The 17,514-nt window shown below is 34.5% G+C and overlaps 1 protein-coding gene across 2 annotated transcripts in view; it reads left to right on the forward strand.

The window, feature by feature from the left end:
* LRP1 (LDL receptor protein 1) overlaps nt 1-17,514 on the forward strand; it is a 423,729-nt gene that overhangs the window by 293,338 nt on the left and 112,877 nt on the right. For both annotated transcript variants that reach the window (XM_069820634.1, XM_069820633.1), the window contains exons 36-39: nt 2,055-2,203; nt 9,309-9,550; nt 11,750-11,983; nt 16,260-16,440. In XM_069820634.1, coding sequence (XP_069676735.1) covers nt 2,055-2,203; nt 9,309-9,550; nt 11,750-11,983; nt 16,260-16,440 — 806 coding nt within the window. The remainder of the gene's footprint in view (nt 1-2,054; nt 2,204-9,308; nt 9,551-11,749; nt 11,984-16,259; nt 16,441-17,514) is intronic.

The following is a 17,514-nucleotide window of genomic DNA, read 5'->3' on the forward strand; positions in this document are numbered from 1 at the left end:
AAATCGCACATTTCCTCAATATTAAATGGATAATAGCTCAGCATCGAAATAAGCATCAGTATGATAATCAGTTGACTTATAAAGATTATCTTCCCTATATTAATATTCCAAAATATCTTTTAAATTATATATTACCAGTCTTATGGCCGGTTTCACAAAGCTTCATTAAGGTTTTAATGATTCATTAATGTAATTTACTGGTTCATTCAATCATTTTTATATCTCATCAAGCATCTTTAGCCTAACGAACCAGTAAAACTATCATTAAATTTAGTGATAGAAATTTCCGTCTTTAAATTTTTAATTATTCATTAGTTGCAATATAAAATGGCGGAACGTTTCGACGCAGAATTGTTATATCTGGAACTGCTCGAAAATTAAGAGTCAAATGGAGATAATATTAACCATTTAAAAACCGATCATTTTGAAAATTTGAATGACACAAAAATTCACAAAAGATACCGCGTCACGAAGATCGTGGTACCGGTACTCAAAATTTTAGAAGAAACTGATCATAGGTTAGAATATCATAAAAACGGCTGAGACAAAGCTGGAACTAGTCAACTACGGTAACATATAACTGAGTTTTATTTTAAGACATGAAAGTGATTATTATAACTACATACCGGTACCTAAGATATAGTAGTAAATTAATAGACAATGTGCATTCAAACATAACAAAACTTAATTGGTATATTAACTTTCATTTATTAGAATTATATTATAGCTAGCGATAAGATATGTTTGTACTGGCTTTAAAACAGAAGCGAAAGAGCTGGATTCTTGGAATTTATAATCGTTTTCTTTCCGATGGAAATTTAATTTTCCAGCAGGATAATCACCCCGCGCACACCGCCATAAACGTTCAAAGACGGTTCACGGAAAAGCATGAAAAAGAAAAGGATTGACAAATATCGAGACATCCCACCTCAAAATCCAGATCGGTTCTGGGATCAAGTTCTGGCTACCTGGGAAGATTTCGCTAAGGACCAGAACTATTTCCGCGATCTGGTGGACTCAAAGCCCCGAAAATGCCAGGCAGTGATAGACCCGGTGGCATGTGGACAATGTATTAGATCCACATGTGTATTTCTTTTACTTTTCTTTAATTTGTTTGTTTATCTTAGTTTTATTTCGGGAAGAAAATTGATCTCCCAAGAGTTTTTTTAAATTCTCCTAGTGGAGCCAGAGTGGCGAAATAATTCGTTCCACTTCACAAAATTTAAAAAATGAAGAAAGGTAACACGTATAAAAATTAGTTACGTTAATAAAAAAAAAAGTTATCGCCGAGAATCGAACACGGGCCCCTGGGGTGGGAAGCTAACTTGTTACTGACTACGCCATCGGAGAGTCATGACGTAACCAGCGCGACGAGGCATATATAGCTGTTCGGCATGAAGTCTACGGAGACAGCGCACATATAAACGTACTCGTGTAAATATTTTAATGTTCAGTACTAGTTAATGTTTCATTTGGACTGATTTACTGAATCTTGGTGAAACCGGCCCTTACTCTAAACATTCCTGAAAGAGAAACATAACACGTTATTTTCACAACTTTTGTCTGAACAGCTGTGGTGTTATCCGCCATGTTTAACTGTTTGTTAAATGAGTTAACAGCCTGAAATCCTACATTTAAAGTTAACAAACGGTTAAGAATCTGTTAAGCCAAACTGGTGTTGAACAAATGGAAAAACTGTATTTAACAAACTGTTGAAGGTTTAACAGTCGTTAAGTGTTCTAACAATACTTGGACAAACCTGGCCATAAGTGGTGTAACCTAGTTGACAAGTTCTGACTTCCGTATCAGTCATCATCAGAACTAGTGAGGTCCTTGATTCTTCCAGTTTCTTCAGTTGCTTTGCTAGAATGTGCTTTTCTGTTTTGTAATGTAGAGTCAAATAGGGTTAAACAAACAGAACAACATAGAAACAGACATGGAAGTTCTATACATTCAACCAAAAAAAAAAACAAATTAAGTATACTACAACAGTACGAAGTATATACAAAAACACATCCTCAACCAGTATATAATGAGCCACATATGATCCACAGAACCAGAAGCTGTACTGGTGCGACTCAAGAACCAACAGGATTGAGCGAATCAATTATGACGGCTCAGATCGTGAAGTGCTGTTGGAGCAAACTCTGGACAGTCCACGTGCTATCACTGTGCACCAGGATCGTGTGTTCTGGATTGACATGTGAGTATAAGTGGAACATGACAACTGGTGTGCGGGTGGGAGAATGGCTTTTTAGTGTAGATTGTTGTTAAGAAATGTGATGTCAGTGAATTGCCAGTATAACAAACTTACGGAGTTACCATAATTATTTTCATTATATTAAAATTTCGTTGAATTGAAATAGATTACAAGTTACAGTTTAATGGGTTCAGTATATTGTCTAGTTCTCATATAGCAAGAATTTGCTTTAGTTTCTTTCCCCCTTCTGCCCCCCCCCCACTATATATATATACTTTCACATATGAATAAATCAAATCAATATGTAGCTTTAACACAAACTGCTTTCCAAACAATATATGCGGCTGCTACAATGCAACATTTGGCATTTGGACAGTTTTAATTACACTTCTGTTACTATCGTGCACTACCAAGTAAATCAGCCATTTAAATTGAACAATTTCCCAAGTCAGTGTTGCCACATTTAGCAACAAATTTTCCAACGAAATTCCCAGAACACAGTTATTTTGTTTGTTTATTTACTTATGTATTATTTGTATATTTATTTATTTTCATTTGTTTATTTAGTTTGTTTTCCCCCCCCATTTATTTTTCGTTGAAACAGACAAGAGTACCCAGTATATTAGCAAATGGCCTGGCATAACATGGTGTCATTTCTAATTGCTTATTCTGTTACACATACTGATACAATAACCTTTTTCGTAACAGGATGACTTTTTATTAAGTTAAACTGAAATTTTCTTTATTGTGGTATTCATTCGCGGGTGCTCATGTAAAGGGGGTTAAGTCAAATTGTAAGGTATGCAAACTTCTCTTATTTGGTACTGAACAAAACCCCTTTGTCACAAAATACGGAGTATTGTAACTGCATCAAGGATGGAAGAATGATTTAACCCCTTTAACACAAGAAAAAAGTAATTGTGGAGAGTTGAAATCTGTACTTATCCCAGTTTAGTGAATCATACTTAACCCCCTTTACACGAGCACCCGCACATTAAGCTTAAATTTTTTAACGTGTAAAATATTTAAGTTCAGGGACAATAAAATAATTTCATGAAACTGGAAATTTCGTTACTTTAGCATTACCTTTGAAGACATTTCACTGAACTAACCATGTTTTTTGTCATTGATCACGTAAATAAATAGTAAAAATGTAAATATGCAAAAGAAATCACAAGGCTGTAAATTTATCAAAAAGGAACTATTGCGGTGCTGCATTTGCCTCATTGTACACCTTGAAACTGAGAAAGACTATTGTGAAGGTTGATGTGAGAGTTTCAGTTCGCATTTTTCAAATTGAGTACTTGATGGTTAAAAAATTGTGAATTCTGTTTATAGATGTGATATTTTGATAAACACAGTAGAAATTTGAAGACTAACACTTCTGGGCATGATCATGCTAGTAAAAGAAATTGTCAAATAGCATTCAGTATGAACTGAAACATTTCAGTCAGTTATTATATTATGGTTCTGAACTTTCTTGATTCGAGATGAATATGTAATTTTGACTCAGACAGTGAAAGGGAAACAGACAAGACAATAGTGATGTGAGAGCAGTGACAGTTACAGTGACAAGCAAGCAGCAGTTGTTCAGGAACAACGATGTCCAAGTACTAGCTCATAGTGGTGGTAACAGCAGAAATAGACCAAGAGCTGATAATGAATTGATGTAGAAAATTTCTGAAAGGTAGAATATTTTCATACTCCATTCCTTTTACAATCAACTTATTCTTGATGCTTGTTTCATAAAGATATTATTTGCTATCTTATCCATTGTGTCGATTTTAATGATGATGGTGATAATAATAGTAATAGTAATAATAATAATAATAATAATAATAATAATAATAATAATCTATACTAATAATAAATCTGTAGCCGAAATTTTTCTGGTAATTTTCGATTTTCCAAAAATAATTGGTCCTAACATATATAATTAACCACCCTGAAACCGAAAATCGCTTTTTTGAAATTTTTGTTTGTATGTATGTCTGTCTGTCTCTCTGATGTTTGTTATCTTTTCACGCGATAATGGCTGAACTGATTTATATGAAAATTGGAGTATAAATTAAGTTCGTTGTAACTTAGAATTTAGGCTACATGGCATTCAAAATATTTTATTTATAAGGGGGGTTATAAGGGGGCTTGAATTAAATAAATCGAAATATCTCCCTTATTATTAATTTTCATGAAAAATATTACATAACAAAAGTTTCTTTACAAATAATTTCCGATAAGTTTTATTCTATGCAAAATTTTGGTAAGACTGATATTTAATGAGATAAATGAGTTTCAAAATTACAATAACAACGCCATCTAAGACGGTGTAATGAAATAAAAAACAAATGACTTCGTCTAAGGGGCCTTGGACAACAACAATCGAAAGCTATGAAACAACCTACAGAGAATGTTTCTGTGCATGTATGAAGTAATATCGGAAGCTAATTAACCGATTTGTATAATTAATTATTAATTCACCATTGGAAAGTGTAGTTTCTCTAGATGGACATAATGCTATAATATTATTACAGTACCTTCTGAGTGAATCGAGGACAGGTAAGATTAAAATAGCTTCTTATGCACAGAAAACTTGATAGGCTATTCTGTACATTCGTTTCCTGTATTTCCTAAAATAATTTTTATGACCAAATGAGTGGTCTCTGGATCAAAATGATCACATTTTAATTTTTTAATACAATTTAAATTAAGTAACATAATAAACGATTTATCCTTCTATCAAACACGAATGTTCCCTGGATCAAATGTCATATTTTAATTATGTAATTACTTTATATTTATTTCTAACGGGTGCAGCGGAGCGCATGGGTACGGCTAGTAATAATAATAATAATAATAATAATAATAATAATAATAATAATAATACTAATAATAATAATAATGCAAGGAAGAAATATGTGATAAACACTGATGTATTGTTGCGTGCATTCTTCAAGTTAGATGAACTGTACCAAGCAAAATAACCCATTCTTTCTATATCTGACCTCTGCATCCACTTTATATTTTGATAATTACAGCTGAACCTCGATATAACGATTTTCTTTAGGGATTAGAAACATTTAGAGCCCCTTCAGACGAGGCCACTTTTAGAAGCACTGCCGCTTGTGAATAATGGATTTAAATGGAGGCCTTCAGACACAGCCACAGAATAGTGGTGCTGCAGACACTCTGAGTGGTTGGCTTCATCGCTGATGGCAGCCACTAAAAGTGGTGTTTCCCGTCGTGATAAATAGAATTAAATTATATGTTTCAGACAGGGCCACAGCCAAGCCACTATTTTAATGGCGCATGAGTGGCAATGCTAATTGACAACTGTTGGGCCACCATTTCCTTACACCGCCACAACAGTGTACAGCCTATTGTGCCACAGTGTCTTTTTTGTTTCGAGTTTCATTGGTAATTCCTGCTTGAAGCTCTTGAAATGATTTCTTGAACATGGGAAAAGATACGAAAAAAAAAAAAAAAAAAAAAAAAGCAAAACAAAAAAAAAAAATTTTATTATCCTGATATAAATCATCAAACAAAATGTGAAATAGTCCTCAATTCTGTCTTTCCAAAATTTATCGATGGACCCAGACTCTTCTTCTATTTTTACATCTATTCTTTCTCCATATGATATTAAACTTGGCTCTGATTGACTGGATGGTGTGACTTTTAGTGTTCCAAATAAGTACTTTAGTACGATTCTTGGCATCTCTCAGTGCAGTCCCTACCAGGAGATCCGATTGAGGGACAATCATTCCAAAAATGATCCTCCATACATTCTTAAGTTAGATGCCATGGAACTACTCTGCACTACATATAAGGATCACCTTCAAATTTATACAGATGGATCCTAAATCCTAATAATGGGACATCAGGAGCAGGGTATTATATTCCAAAATATCAAGAAAGTTATTTCATACCATGTTCATCCTCCTCCAGTCTTGACACTGAATTGCTAGCTATTGATGCTGCTCTTCAGTGTGTTACTCAAATTTCTGAAAAATCTATTTGCATGCTTACCGACTCCAATTTAATATAATTAAAATATGTATCAAACCTATATGCACATAGAATTATTCCAATTCAGAAACAACTACGTAAACTAAAAGAACTCCAAAGGGAAATAACATTTCAGTGGATACCTAATCATTGTGGTATACCTGGAAACGAGAAAGTCGATAACATTGCAAAACAGGCAACATATTTGCAACCAAAACCTCTTCTAGTGATATCTCTATCCAGTGCTTTTGCTTCAGTAAAGTCTCATTTTACAAACCTATGGATCACCAATTGGCTCTCTTCTGACAAAGGAAAAATTTTACAGTCTGTACAAAAGAAACCAAATGACCTGGAAATGTACAAAAACTTGCCCAGACATGTTCAAACATTTTTAACAAGAGCCAGAACAGGTCACATTGTCACTCGATTGTACCTACACCGATTTCACATTTCTGATAATCCTACTTGTCTGTGGTGTAATAATCATGATGAAGTTCTGGAACACATTCTTTTATACTGTCCATCCATAAACCACAAAAGAAGTAAATTAAAATCATCAGTACCAGTTGCAGAAGACACAGTCCTGCAGTATATATTGACTACACCCCAACTCTGGCTACTAGCAACAGGCATCTATAATGAACACTGATCAAAATACCCCTCATTTCTCGTGAAAAACAACAACTGAATATACTACAGTGGACTATAGTGGACTTTATGTTGTCGGCAAACAGCTGGATACATTAAGAAGATTGATTTCTCCATATGATCAAAGTTCCCAAAAGTATATCTCTTTCTATTCATGTTCACTGGAAAACTGAAAATTTCTCTGCAAAAATTTAGTACATTAAACAGTGCCACTAATGCGTGTTTGCAGTACCACTAATGTGCGTTTGCAGTGCCACTAATTCGCGTTCGCAGTGCCACTAACATGCCACTAGTGGTGCTGCTAAGTGGTCTCGCCTGAAGGGGCCCTTAATGTTATATGAGGGTTATTGTTGCAGTGAGGAGTTATGAAATTTTGCACAAATTTATGTTCTGAAAGAGAATATAATAAAGATGAGTATAAAGCAACATTTCATACTATGAAGTAACATTTACTACCCATTTGATTATCGACTTAAACACTGGATTATAATGTTTCATGACTTCAGCCATTTTAGTAATGTGCCAGGTATTAGCATCGCCAATGGGAGCAGTTTTTTCTTTTCTTCCACATACCACTTTAAAAATAATCCCATGTCTCTCTTCAAAAATTGTAGCCAACTGTTCATTGCTTTGAACTTCCAATTACCAAGTATACTGGCAAAATTAAAAACACTTTTTGACACAGAACAGGACCTATTATAGGAATGTTAAATGCCTTCATTTCATTAAATCACTTCAAGGTAGCAATGTCAACGTCTTCTGCGACACTGTCCTTTGTTTCCTTGCGTTTCTTTATGAATGTTGCAAGTTTTGACTGTACATCAGAGTGCTGCATTGGAGTTAAATCGCTCGCTTGAACTCGATCGAGTGTCGCACTCACGAGTGAGATACGATCGGTCGTGATACGCTCGTAATAAATAGAAACACAATACAAGGTCATCTCACCGACATGTCTTATCTTGTATGGAAGGCGACAGATAAGATACACATATGTTTTGCTCACGCAGTAAAAATAAGGCTTTATTTTCTGCGTTTATGACAGATGTTTAATGGAACAGTCAATGGAACGTGCCAAAACAGGAACATGAAGTTATATATAAAATAATATGAAAAACTTCGATATACAGTTATTATTGCTAATTAATAATTATTCAATATTTGATTTACCACATATATAATATGATAGGTCCATACATAGAGTTCCGCCTATATACTGCGACAATGTAGAAACGTTTTACAAAATATTATTGATATAGCAGTAGATTAGTAACAATATTAGTACAGAGATAACGTTACAGGAAATATAATAAAACGAATAATCATGCTGCACAACTGTTACAGACGCAAAGATTGATACACTAATTATTAGAGATTATTATTATTATTATTATTATTATTATTATTATTATTATTATTATTATTATTATTATTATTACTAGAAAACTTGATACAGTTCTTGCATTATCGTGATTGTGTTCTCCGTTTATAAAAATTACATTTACATTCAATATCATCTATCAGATGTGGCAAAAACAAAATCACTCCTGTGTGGAAGAAAAAAAAAAACATTTACCTACAACATTTATATTACATTTTAAAGCAAGTTTTGTAGTTGTACTATGGAGAGGTTGGTTAAACACTGCAAAGTTTTGAAATGATAAACATCTATGATGTTACTACACAGTTCATCACTGTAACAAGAACGAATGTCTAACGCTCGGCTTATACTGTTCGAGGATTTATCGCTCGTGACAATTTTACCCATCATGCATGTGTGCTACCTATCGGATTATGCTATGAACTATTTGGTGCTCAAGCGAAAACATCCGATGCAGACCTCTGGTGCAAACCCATACTTTTTAGCTACTTCAGTTTACTTCATTCCCCACATAAGTCACTAAACGCAGCTAATTTAGTCACCAAACTGACTTGTTTTCATTAACAACTAACACTCAAACGTGAAAAATGCCGGTGGCAGGAAGCATAAAGGCAAATCCTGATAAGGGTCATATGTCCTTGAAGCAGGTGGAGTTGTGTTGTAACACTCTCTTGCACAGAATACCAAGATCGGTCAACAAAACTATGAAAGAGAGTAGATGAAATAATGGGAAAATATCTTTAAGAATGTGATACTAAGTGAAAAGTGAAGTAGTATTGAATATGAAAACAGAGTAAATTAAAACAATTGTTATGTTTTTGTTGTTTCATAGAGATTTCTCCAAAATTTGAATGTCGTAATGATGGTTAAAACATATTTAAAATATAGGAAATATGTCAGGTCTAATAAAATTTATTGTTACAACAGGATTTATTGTTATACCGGTTTTGTTGTATGGGATGTCAACTTTATCACTAGTTTTCAGATGCAGTTTTCAGTCAGTGGATCTATACTTGACATATACTGACCTTGATTCATCATTGTGCACTCTTATAATTATAATAATCACTGTGCTTACAGAGCATATGAGCGAGGCAGCATTCTGTCGGCACCTGCTTCAAATCTATCAGACCACAGAATCCTCCTGTCTGGAGCAGGTGATGCCCTTAAGGACATTCAAGTGTTTACTACAGCTCGTCAACAAGGCACAAACCCATGTGCCATCGACAATGGAGGTTGTGCAGAGTTGTGTCTCTACAATGGAACACACCCAGTATGTGCATGCGCCCATGGAAAAGTCACAGAAAAAGGAACGTGCGAAAGTGAGTAAAACTTTCTCGTTCTATTAACATTTTCTGAACACTTTAACTATAGACTTTTTATTTAAATTTACTTTGCTTATAACGTAGCTTCAGTGGCGGCTCCTGCGTATTTCTTAAGAGGAGGAAAGAAATTAACAGCACGAAATGACACCTTCTTGAATGAAACATGCTAAAAATTAGCCTACTGTACATGCATACATGTAAGACCAGGTAGTGTTGGGATTGGCCTTCCCTTCTGTATAGCAATAATCTGTTCTTGTAAACTGAATTTCCTAAATTTTCCAAAATATATTATGTTTTCACTTCCATTCATTGTTGAATAATTGCACAAATTAACAATTGCAAGGTAATTCACAACCTCACAACATTTTTCGAGCACACTACAGCATTACACGTATTGGAAGAGATTATAGCTACTAACACGTAATCGGAACCGTTTTACGGAAATGGGAAAGGGAAATAATCTGAGGAAAGCGAGAACACTGCACCCACCCACGTGGTCTGTGTTGCCACATATACATTTTACAAGTTCAGTATCACATGCTTTTGAAGAACGTCAGTTCTTGTAAAGTCATACTACCATTATTGTTCAAAGCTGCCGGTGGCCGATTAATTTTTTATGTTAAAATAATGCAGTTTGGAGTACCTACTTTCAATTTCAAATATATTTATACAAAACTGACAACTTGGCTGTTGCCCTGTCTAGTAGACAATGAATGGAAGTGAATTTCAGGGGCTAGAGAGATCTGTGATACTAACGTAGAACTACTTCCTCTTTGTTTTATATAAACTTAACTTTAACTTTCAAATATCCTTGAAAGTTTGAATCCATGAATAGTAGCATATATAAAGTGCAATGAATAATATTGTCTTTCATAGCTTTGCGTTAAAACTGTTTTTATTGTGCCTCCTCCTAAATGTGTTATAGTCTGGTTGAATGCAACATCGTTAGATGGCAGTGGTAGTGAGCTTGCTGCACGACCAGTCGGTTTCTATTTCCCGCCCACGTGCTGATTCAGAGGAGGATCTCCTCCCTCTCCGTTCATTTACTTGCTTTAAAACTCTGCTTCTTTCTCTGGCCGCTAGTGCGCTGTTATCTATGTGTGTTAACTACAGTAAAGGAGGAATGGATTGGCTTTCCTCCACACAAACAATCTCGCATCTTTCTCACAGTTATCTAGCAGCACATGAGCGCGCGTCGTTAAAACTCATTCAACCGAGGTTTTCTTATAGCTGTGAACTTAAAAATTATCGAATCTTCCTCGAATTTCAAGGCACATATTTTATTTGGTATTTACTTTCAAGAGAAGAAAAATGTGAGGAGGACGTTCCTCCCTTCCCTCCCCCGAGGAACCGCCACTGCGTAGCTTTCATTGTTTTGTAGTGATAGCATGTTCACTGATCTATGCCAGTGGTATATCATTTTATTTGCATGTTTCTTGTGCTTTTTGTTGAGGACATTTTATAGCATGAAAGTGAAGTTACAAATTGGTTGGAAAATGATTTGTAAATCGTTCGTAATGCTACAATGGCTCTCACAGATTGACATCACGAAAAGAACTATGTCCCTGAATGAGTGTATTCCAGGCAATTTCTCAGCGACACCAAGTATGGAGACAACACAATGAGGAGCATAAGTATGTTTGTTCCACTCCCATTTGTAATCCATACCATACAGACTAGAATATTTCCAAATGTGAACATTGTTTTACTAGAACATGTGATGCTCGTAGGTCATTAATTTTTAAAAACAAAGCACTGCATGAAACACTAAGGGACAATTGAAGACTTCCCTTGAATGAGGGTGTAACCAACAAATCTATAATACACATTTCAGGACAAAAGAAAATAATATCGGAGGCATATTGAGTTAGGCCCATATTTAGTAGCAGAACCATTTGATTAATCAAGGAGAGACCTACAAGTTTATTCAGCTATTGGATGCGTTCATTTATTGTTATAAATGAATGCTTTAAAATTACTTTTTCCATCGAAGTCGCATATTAATTTAATGTTGCACCCTTTTTCAAGGGAGGACTTAAGTTGTAAAATTACTGTCACTTTAGTTTCATCAAACACTCAATGACAAAACCTGTGACACTAAAAGGAGTAAACTTAATATTAGAATAATGTAAATATACTTTTTACAGTAAAGTTATAGTCGAATCTACAAGGAAGGTAACTTTGATTTTGTTCCAGATTATGATAGTTTTCTGGTGTACTCACGTGTTGTGAGAATAGACAGCATAAACATGTTTGACGAACTTAACCGCAATGCCCCGTACCCCAGCATCCAATCCAAGGACTTCATGAGGAATGCTATTGGGCTCACATTTGATTATGAGCGCAGTAAAATATTCTACTCTGACATACAGCGAGGGAGCATCAACTCTGTCTTCTTCAATGGCACTGGCCACAAGCCCATCGTGGAACGTAAGTGCACTAAGGTTCAAATTCAACTTCTTTAAAATAATTTATTAGCAAAATTTAAAGAAAAAATATCAAAAGTCCTTCAATAACTGTCTATTCAAAATACAAAATATTACATAGGTTACATGAACGTATCTTTGACTAGCGCTTTCGCTATTATAATAGCATCTTCAGGTCAGACTTGCGTGATGTTAAGCTTTCATATAAAGACGTAGATGGACAAGTAACATCGAAATGTGTTAAGGTACATGACGTGAGAATATAAAAATACAATAATAAGAAAAACAAGTAAAATTTGACTTATGAACAGTCGAATATATATATATATATATATATATATATATGACAGTTAAACCTTCATGAGGTCTCAAAAATTAATACATAAAAGTATTTGGAGTTAAAGCCTGCAGAAACATGTTTGTTTAAAAATTGAAGTCTGCAAAACATATCTGCAGCTTAAAATTGAGACACAAACAGTTAAAAGAATAACAAATTAAAATATTGTTTTGCATCAGTCATCATGACGCGGCAGCACATTGTAAAATCTGCAAAAATCAATAATAAGTTTTAGTGAAGGGACCTGTATAGAAAACAGAAAGAAAAATGAAGTGACGATAAACCACTTACGAGATCTTTGGTGTTGGCGTAGTAAGAGAAGTAATGTGGCCTGGTCGGTAGCGTGGTGGTGACTGGTGCAATAACACAGTATGAGAAAACACGTCATGAAGTAAGTGGAGGGGGGTACGTGCCGCAGTGAGAAGAGTTTCCATTGGCTAATTTAAATAAGGGGTTACCGGAACTAGGTAATTGTTCATTAATTAATGAAACAGTATTATTAAGCGATTTAGCTATGTAAAATTCTTCAGCAACTAAATTAAAGGTTCCATTACTGATGGGTTTTAAAATCTGTAAAGCGTCAGACATTTTTTGAAGTTCATGGTTGTTCTCAATCAAATGGGTTGCACATTTGGATTTATTACGATTGTGACGGAAATCTGCTTTATGTTCAGAATATCTAGTCCTAAAATTCCTTTTAGTTTGGCCAATATACTTTTTTGGGCAATTCTTACAATGCAGCATGTACACTCCACCACCGGCATATTTATCAAAGTTACAAATATTGTTTGAAATAACATTATTAAGTTTATTACCTGTTCTAAAAGAGACCTTTACATTTTCTTTTTTGAAAAAATTATGCAACTTGTATGATACGTTATTATAAAAAGACATTGTGTTCCAGTATTTAGATTTTTTAGTATCAGTCAAGGGCGTGAGCGTAATATCTGAACTCTTGTTTAAAAGAGATTTTCTTTTAGAAAGAAGTCTATCTATCAATTTTTTATTGAATCCATTTTCTGTTGCAAGTCCTACTATATATTTGTATTCTTTTAAATAGTTTTTCTTGGAAAGGAGGACATTTAACAATCTGTCAATTAAGAAAACGAAAGTACTATGCTTATGAGACTGGGGATGGCTGGATTGGCAGTGAATAGTATGGGTAGTGTTTGTAGGTTTTCTAAAGATATCGTAATCGAAACTTTTATGTTTTCTGATGACTTCTAAGTCTAAGAAAATTATAGATTTGTTACATTCAAGTTCTATGGTGAATTTTAAGTTAGGATGTAAACTATTAAAAGAGTGCAAGATATCTTCATGGGTGTCAGCATGACTCTCAAAAACTAACAAGGTGTCGTCAACATATCTGTTGTAAGAAATGATGTTATGTTTAGCAGCAAGTTTTTCGATATGTTTGTCTTCCAAGCTCTGTAGAAATACGTCAGCTAAAAAACCGGAAAGAGAGTCACCCATTGCTACACCTCGAGTTTGTAAGAAGTATTTATTGTCGAAACGGAAATAATTTTGTTTTGTGCAAACAGAAAGCAACTGCATTAATTGATTGATGATTTTTTCATCGGTATTAAGTTTGTGCAATTTCTCTGAAATTATCTTTAAATTTTCATCAAGTGGGATATTGGTATATAAATTTTCGATGTCCAAAGAGACAAGTTTTGTGGATTTATTAATACTTAAGCGTTGTAATTTTTCAATGAGTTGTTGGGAATTATTCAAAGAATATTTATTATCTATCTTAAGTATTTGTTTCAAATATTTCAACAAAAATTTATTAATTTTGTGGTTTGGTGAATTTACGCTATTAACAACCGGACGCATAGATAAATCCTTTTTATGGGTTTTTGGTAAAGCTTTAAGGGTTGGTAAACTTGGATTCTTAGCAATATATTTGTGTGCATCTTTCTCATTTATGATATCCGGAGCAGATTTTATGGCTGATTTTATAGATTTCTGAAGTTTATCAATGGGGTTAGAATTAATTTCTTCGATATTATTCTTAGCGATGAATTCATATGTCTTATTAACGTAATCAGGTTTTTCCATGATCACAACTGCATTGCCCTTGTCAGCTTTAGTGTGGATCAAATTATTATGTTTGAGTTTTTTACCAAGTGCAGTAACTTTCTGGTGGGTTAATTTGGCTTCTTTAAACTGTCGTTTTGTGTTGGGATCATTTTGGTAATTCTGAATAATCTTAGAAGTATGGTATCTCAAATAATCTTTACAGTTGTGTTCACAATTTTGAATAACATGTTCAGTTTCTATAACCAAATTATCAATAGTATTGTCCAAATTGTGTGGAGGGTAATTAAACTTGTAACCTTTGTTAAGAATGTCCAATTCATCTGTAGAGAAAGCTAAGATGACTGTATTTGTTTCATATTATTGACATATGATAGAAAGTAGGCATCGAGTATTTCTTAGGCATAAGAAAGCACGCAAGTTGGATTGAGATTTCTTTTTGGATAAAACAGTATAATGGTAGCAGTGCAACCATTTATTTGTAGGATTATTTTAAATGCCAGGAAACCTTTGAGATCTCCGAATCATTGTTAAAAATAATGATTACATAACAATAAATATATTATGGTTCTAAATGAAGGAGAAAGTACGGTAGTTGTGAATTGTTCAAAAAAGCTATAGATTGGATTTCTTCTGTTGGATTTAAAAATCTACGATGTTTCGAAGTTTCAATGAAAATATTATTTCGTTTACAGTAATGGAACGGAGCTAATTTGTAAGAAAACGGTCAATATTAGGCTAAATTAACATATAACCACCATTTCGTTCTTCAGCCTCTCTTCCAGGCTCTATACTATATTTAGAAGAAAGTTGTATTAAATATTTTATATCTTTTTAGAGCATTAAAAGATTTTCTATTATATTCGTAATAAGACTGAATAAACCATGTTGTAATGTCCCTAATTATTGCTACATGTGGTACATTTCATGTACTTATACTAGCCATCCTCTTTATAATTGAGTGACCCAATCTCCGCCAAATACAAAGAAAGTCATTTCCCTATGCTGCTCAGGCCAGCTGAGATGGCATTGGGGTGATTTCTATTACTGTGGCCACCATTACGTACAGTCCATTCCATTAATGCAAATTGTACTCTCATGGCTTTATATTAATTCACTTCTATGAAAATAATTTATTATGCAGCTTAGAAAATCGCGTAAAAATTACTTTTTCTACGCAACATAAATTACATGTAATTTACATAAAATATGTATCATGCAATTTAAGCAGCCAACCCTACTGATACGAATTTCCGTCCCGTTTTCTTCCTCAGAACTAACATTTTTATCATTCAATACATTGTCTAGCAACTTTGAAACAGTCACATGGTCATATGCAAGACACAGTTCACGCAGTGTGGTGGATAACTGCTGCAATTAATTAATAAAAAGAAATGCTTGCAGAAAAAATATTGTAAATCAAAATTGACAACCTTGGAGGGTGTGAGAAACTGTTTTCATCAACACGTGTTTTCTGGACAAAAGAAAAGTGTAGGCAGATGATGTTTGTAAACTAGGAACTAAACAAGCATTTATAGAGAAGCTTGTAACCATCGATCACAGCTCGTCACACGAGGAAATTGGATTAACAACACTGTTGGAAGAAGCCTCGTCTTTGCGTCTCCATTATTTCTAGGAATAAATTCGGAAATGGAGCAATAACTCGCACAAGAATATTGTGGATAGCTTTCACTTGTGACACTGAAAAAGTTACCAAAGCAACCGAAATGAAGAAGTAATTAAAAAGACGTATCATGTTCTTGAACCTATTCTTTTTTGTGAAGTGGCGTGTTTATTTTCATAGAAACCTAATTTTTTTAGAAAGTTTCAGTGATTTAAAGAAATGTCTCGACAATTTGAATAATTCCACATTTGTGTATAAATGCGTTTATTTTATTTTCAGGACAAGGTTCGGTAGAAGGTTTAGCTTATGAGGCCATCAATAATATGCTGTATTGGACATGCAACAATGATGCAACTATCAACAGAATCAATCTTACAAACAACGAAAGCAAAGTGGAGCAGATAATTACTTTGGGTGCGAATGATAAACCACGTGGGATTGACGTCGACAGCTGCAATATGTATGTCAAGCAATGTTGCATTTGTTAATGTCAGTAGTTTAGTCAGTTTTAATTTTCTTTACTTGGTTATTTAACAACGCTGTATGAACTACTGGGTTATTTAGTATTGATGAAATTGGTGATTGCAAAATGGCATATGGCTAGATGAGGTCGAGGATTCGCCATAGATTATCTAACATTCGTCTTACATTTGGGAAAAACTTCGGAAAAAAGAAAACCAGGTAATCAGCCCAAGTGGGAATCGAACCCACACCCAAGTGTAACTCTGGATCAGTAGACAACACGCTACTGTTCGTGCTAAGCTGATGGCTGGTTTTATTTGCTTAATATATATTTTAAAACAAATTTAAATGTACTGAGAAATTTCATGACTGACATACAAGATATGTCTCATGCCTTGGCGTCGTGGTCTAAGGCATCCTGCCTAGGACTCGCGTTACGGAATGCGCGCTGGTTCGAGTCCTCATGGGGGAAGAAATTTTCTCATGAAATTTCGGCCAGTGTATGGGACTGGTGCCCACCCAGCATCATGATGCACTTGGGGAGCTACGATAGGTAACGAAATCCAGTTACGCAAACCAGCTATAATGGCTGGGGGGCTCATCGTGCTAACCACATGGTACCGCCATTCTGGTTGGATGATCGTCCACCTCTGCTTTGGCATGTGGCTGTAAGGCCAGCAGTCGGCTGGTTGGTCTTGGCCCTTCGTGGGCTGTAGCACCACGGATTATTATTATTATTATTATTATTATTATTATTATTATTATTATTATTATTATTATTATTATTATTACATGATACAAAGTTTGCACATGACATTTAGGAGAAGTCACTGCACTTTCGCAGTAATTTTTTCCAATTCACTTAGAAAAAATTACGTTTATAAGATACTGCATATGTCTCTCATTCATTCATTGTTTGGAGACAAATTCATTAAACATTGTATGACTTGAGGCTTTCCTGGCGTTTGATATAGAATAACTCTTCTCGGGTTCTCAGCCAGGTGAGTTGGAGATCAGCTTCCAAGCTTTCGACGGCTAGCTCTGCCATCTTCTTCAGGGAACATTGTTTTTG

The sequence above is a fragment of the Periplaneta americana genome, chromosome 3, assembly GCF_040183065.1.
Source record: "Periplaneta americana isolate PAMFEO1 chromosome 3, P.americana_PAMFEO1_priV1, whole genome shotgun sequence".
Classification (NCBI taxonomy): Eukaryota; Metazoa; Arthropoda; class Insecta; order Blattodea; family Blattidae; genus Periplaneta; species Periplaneta americana.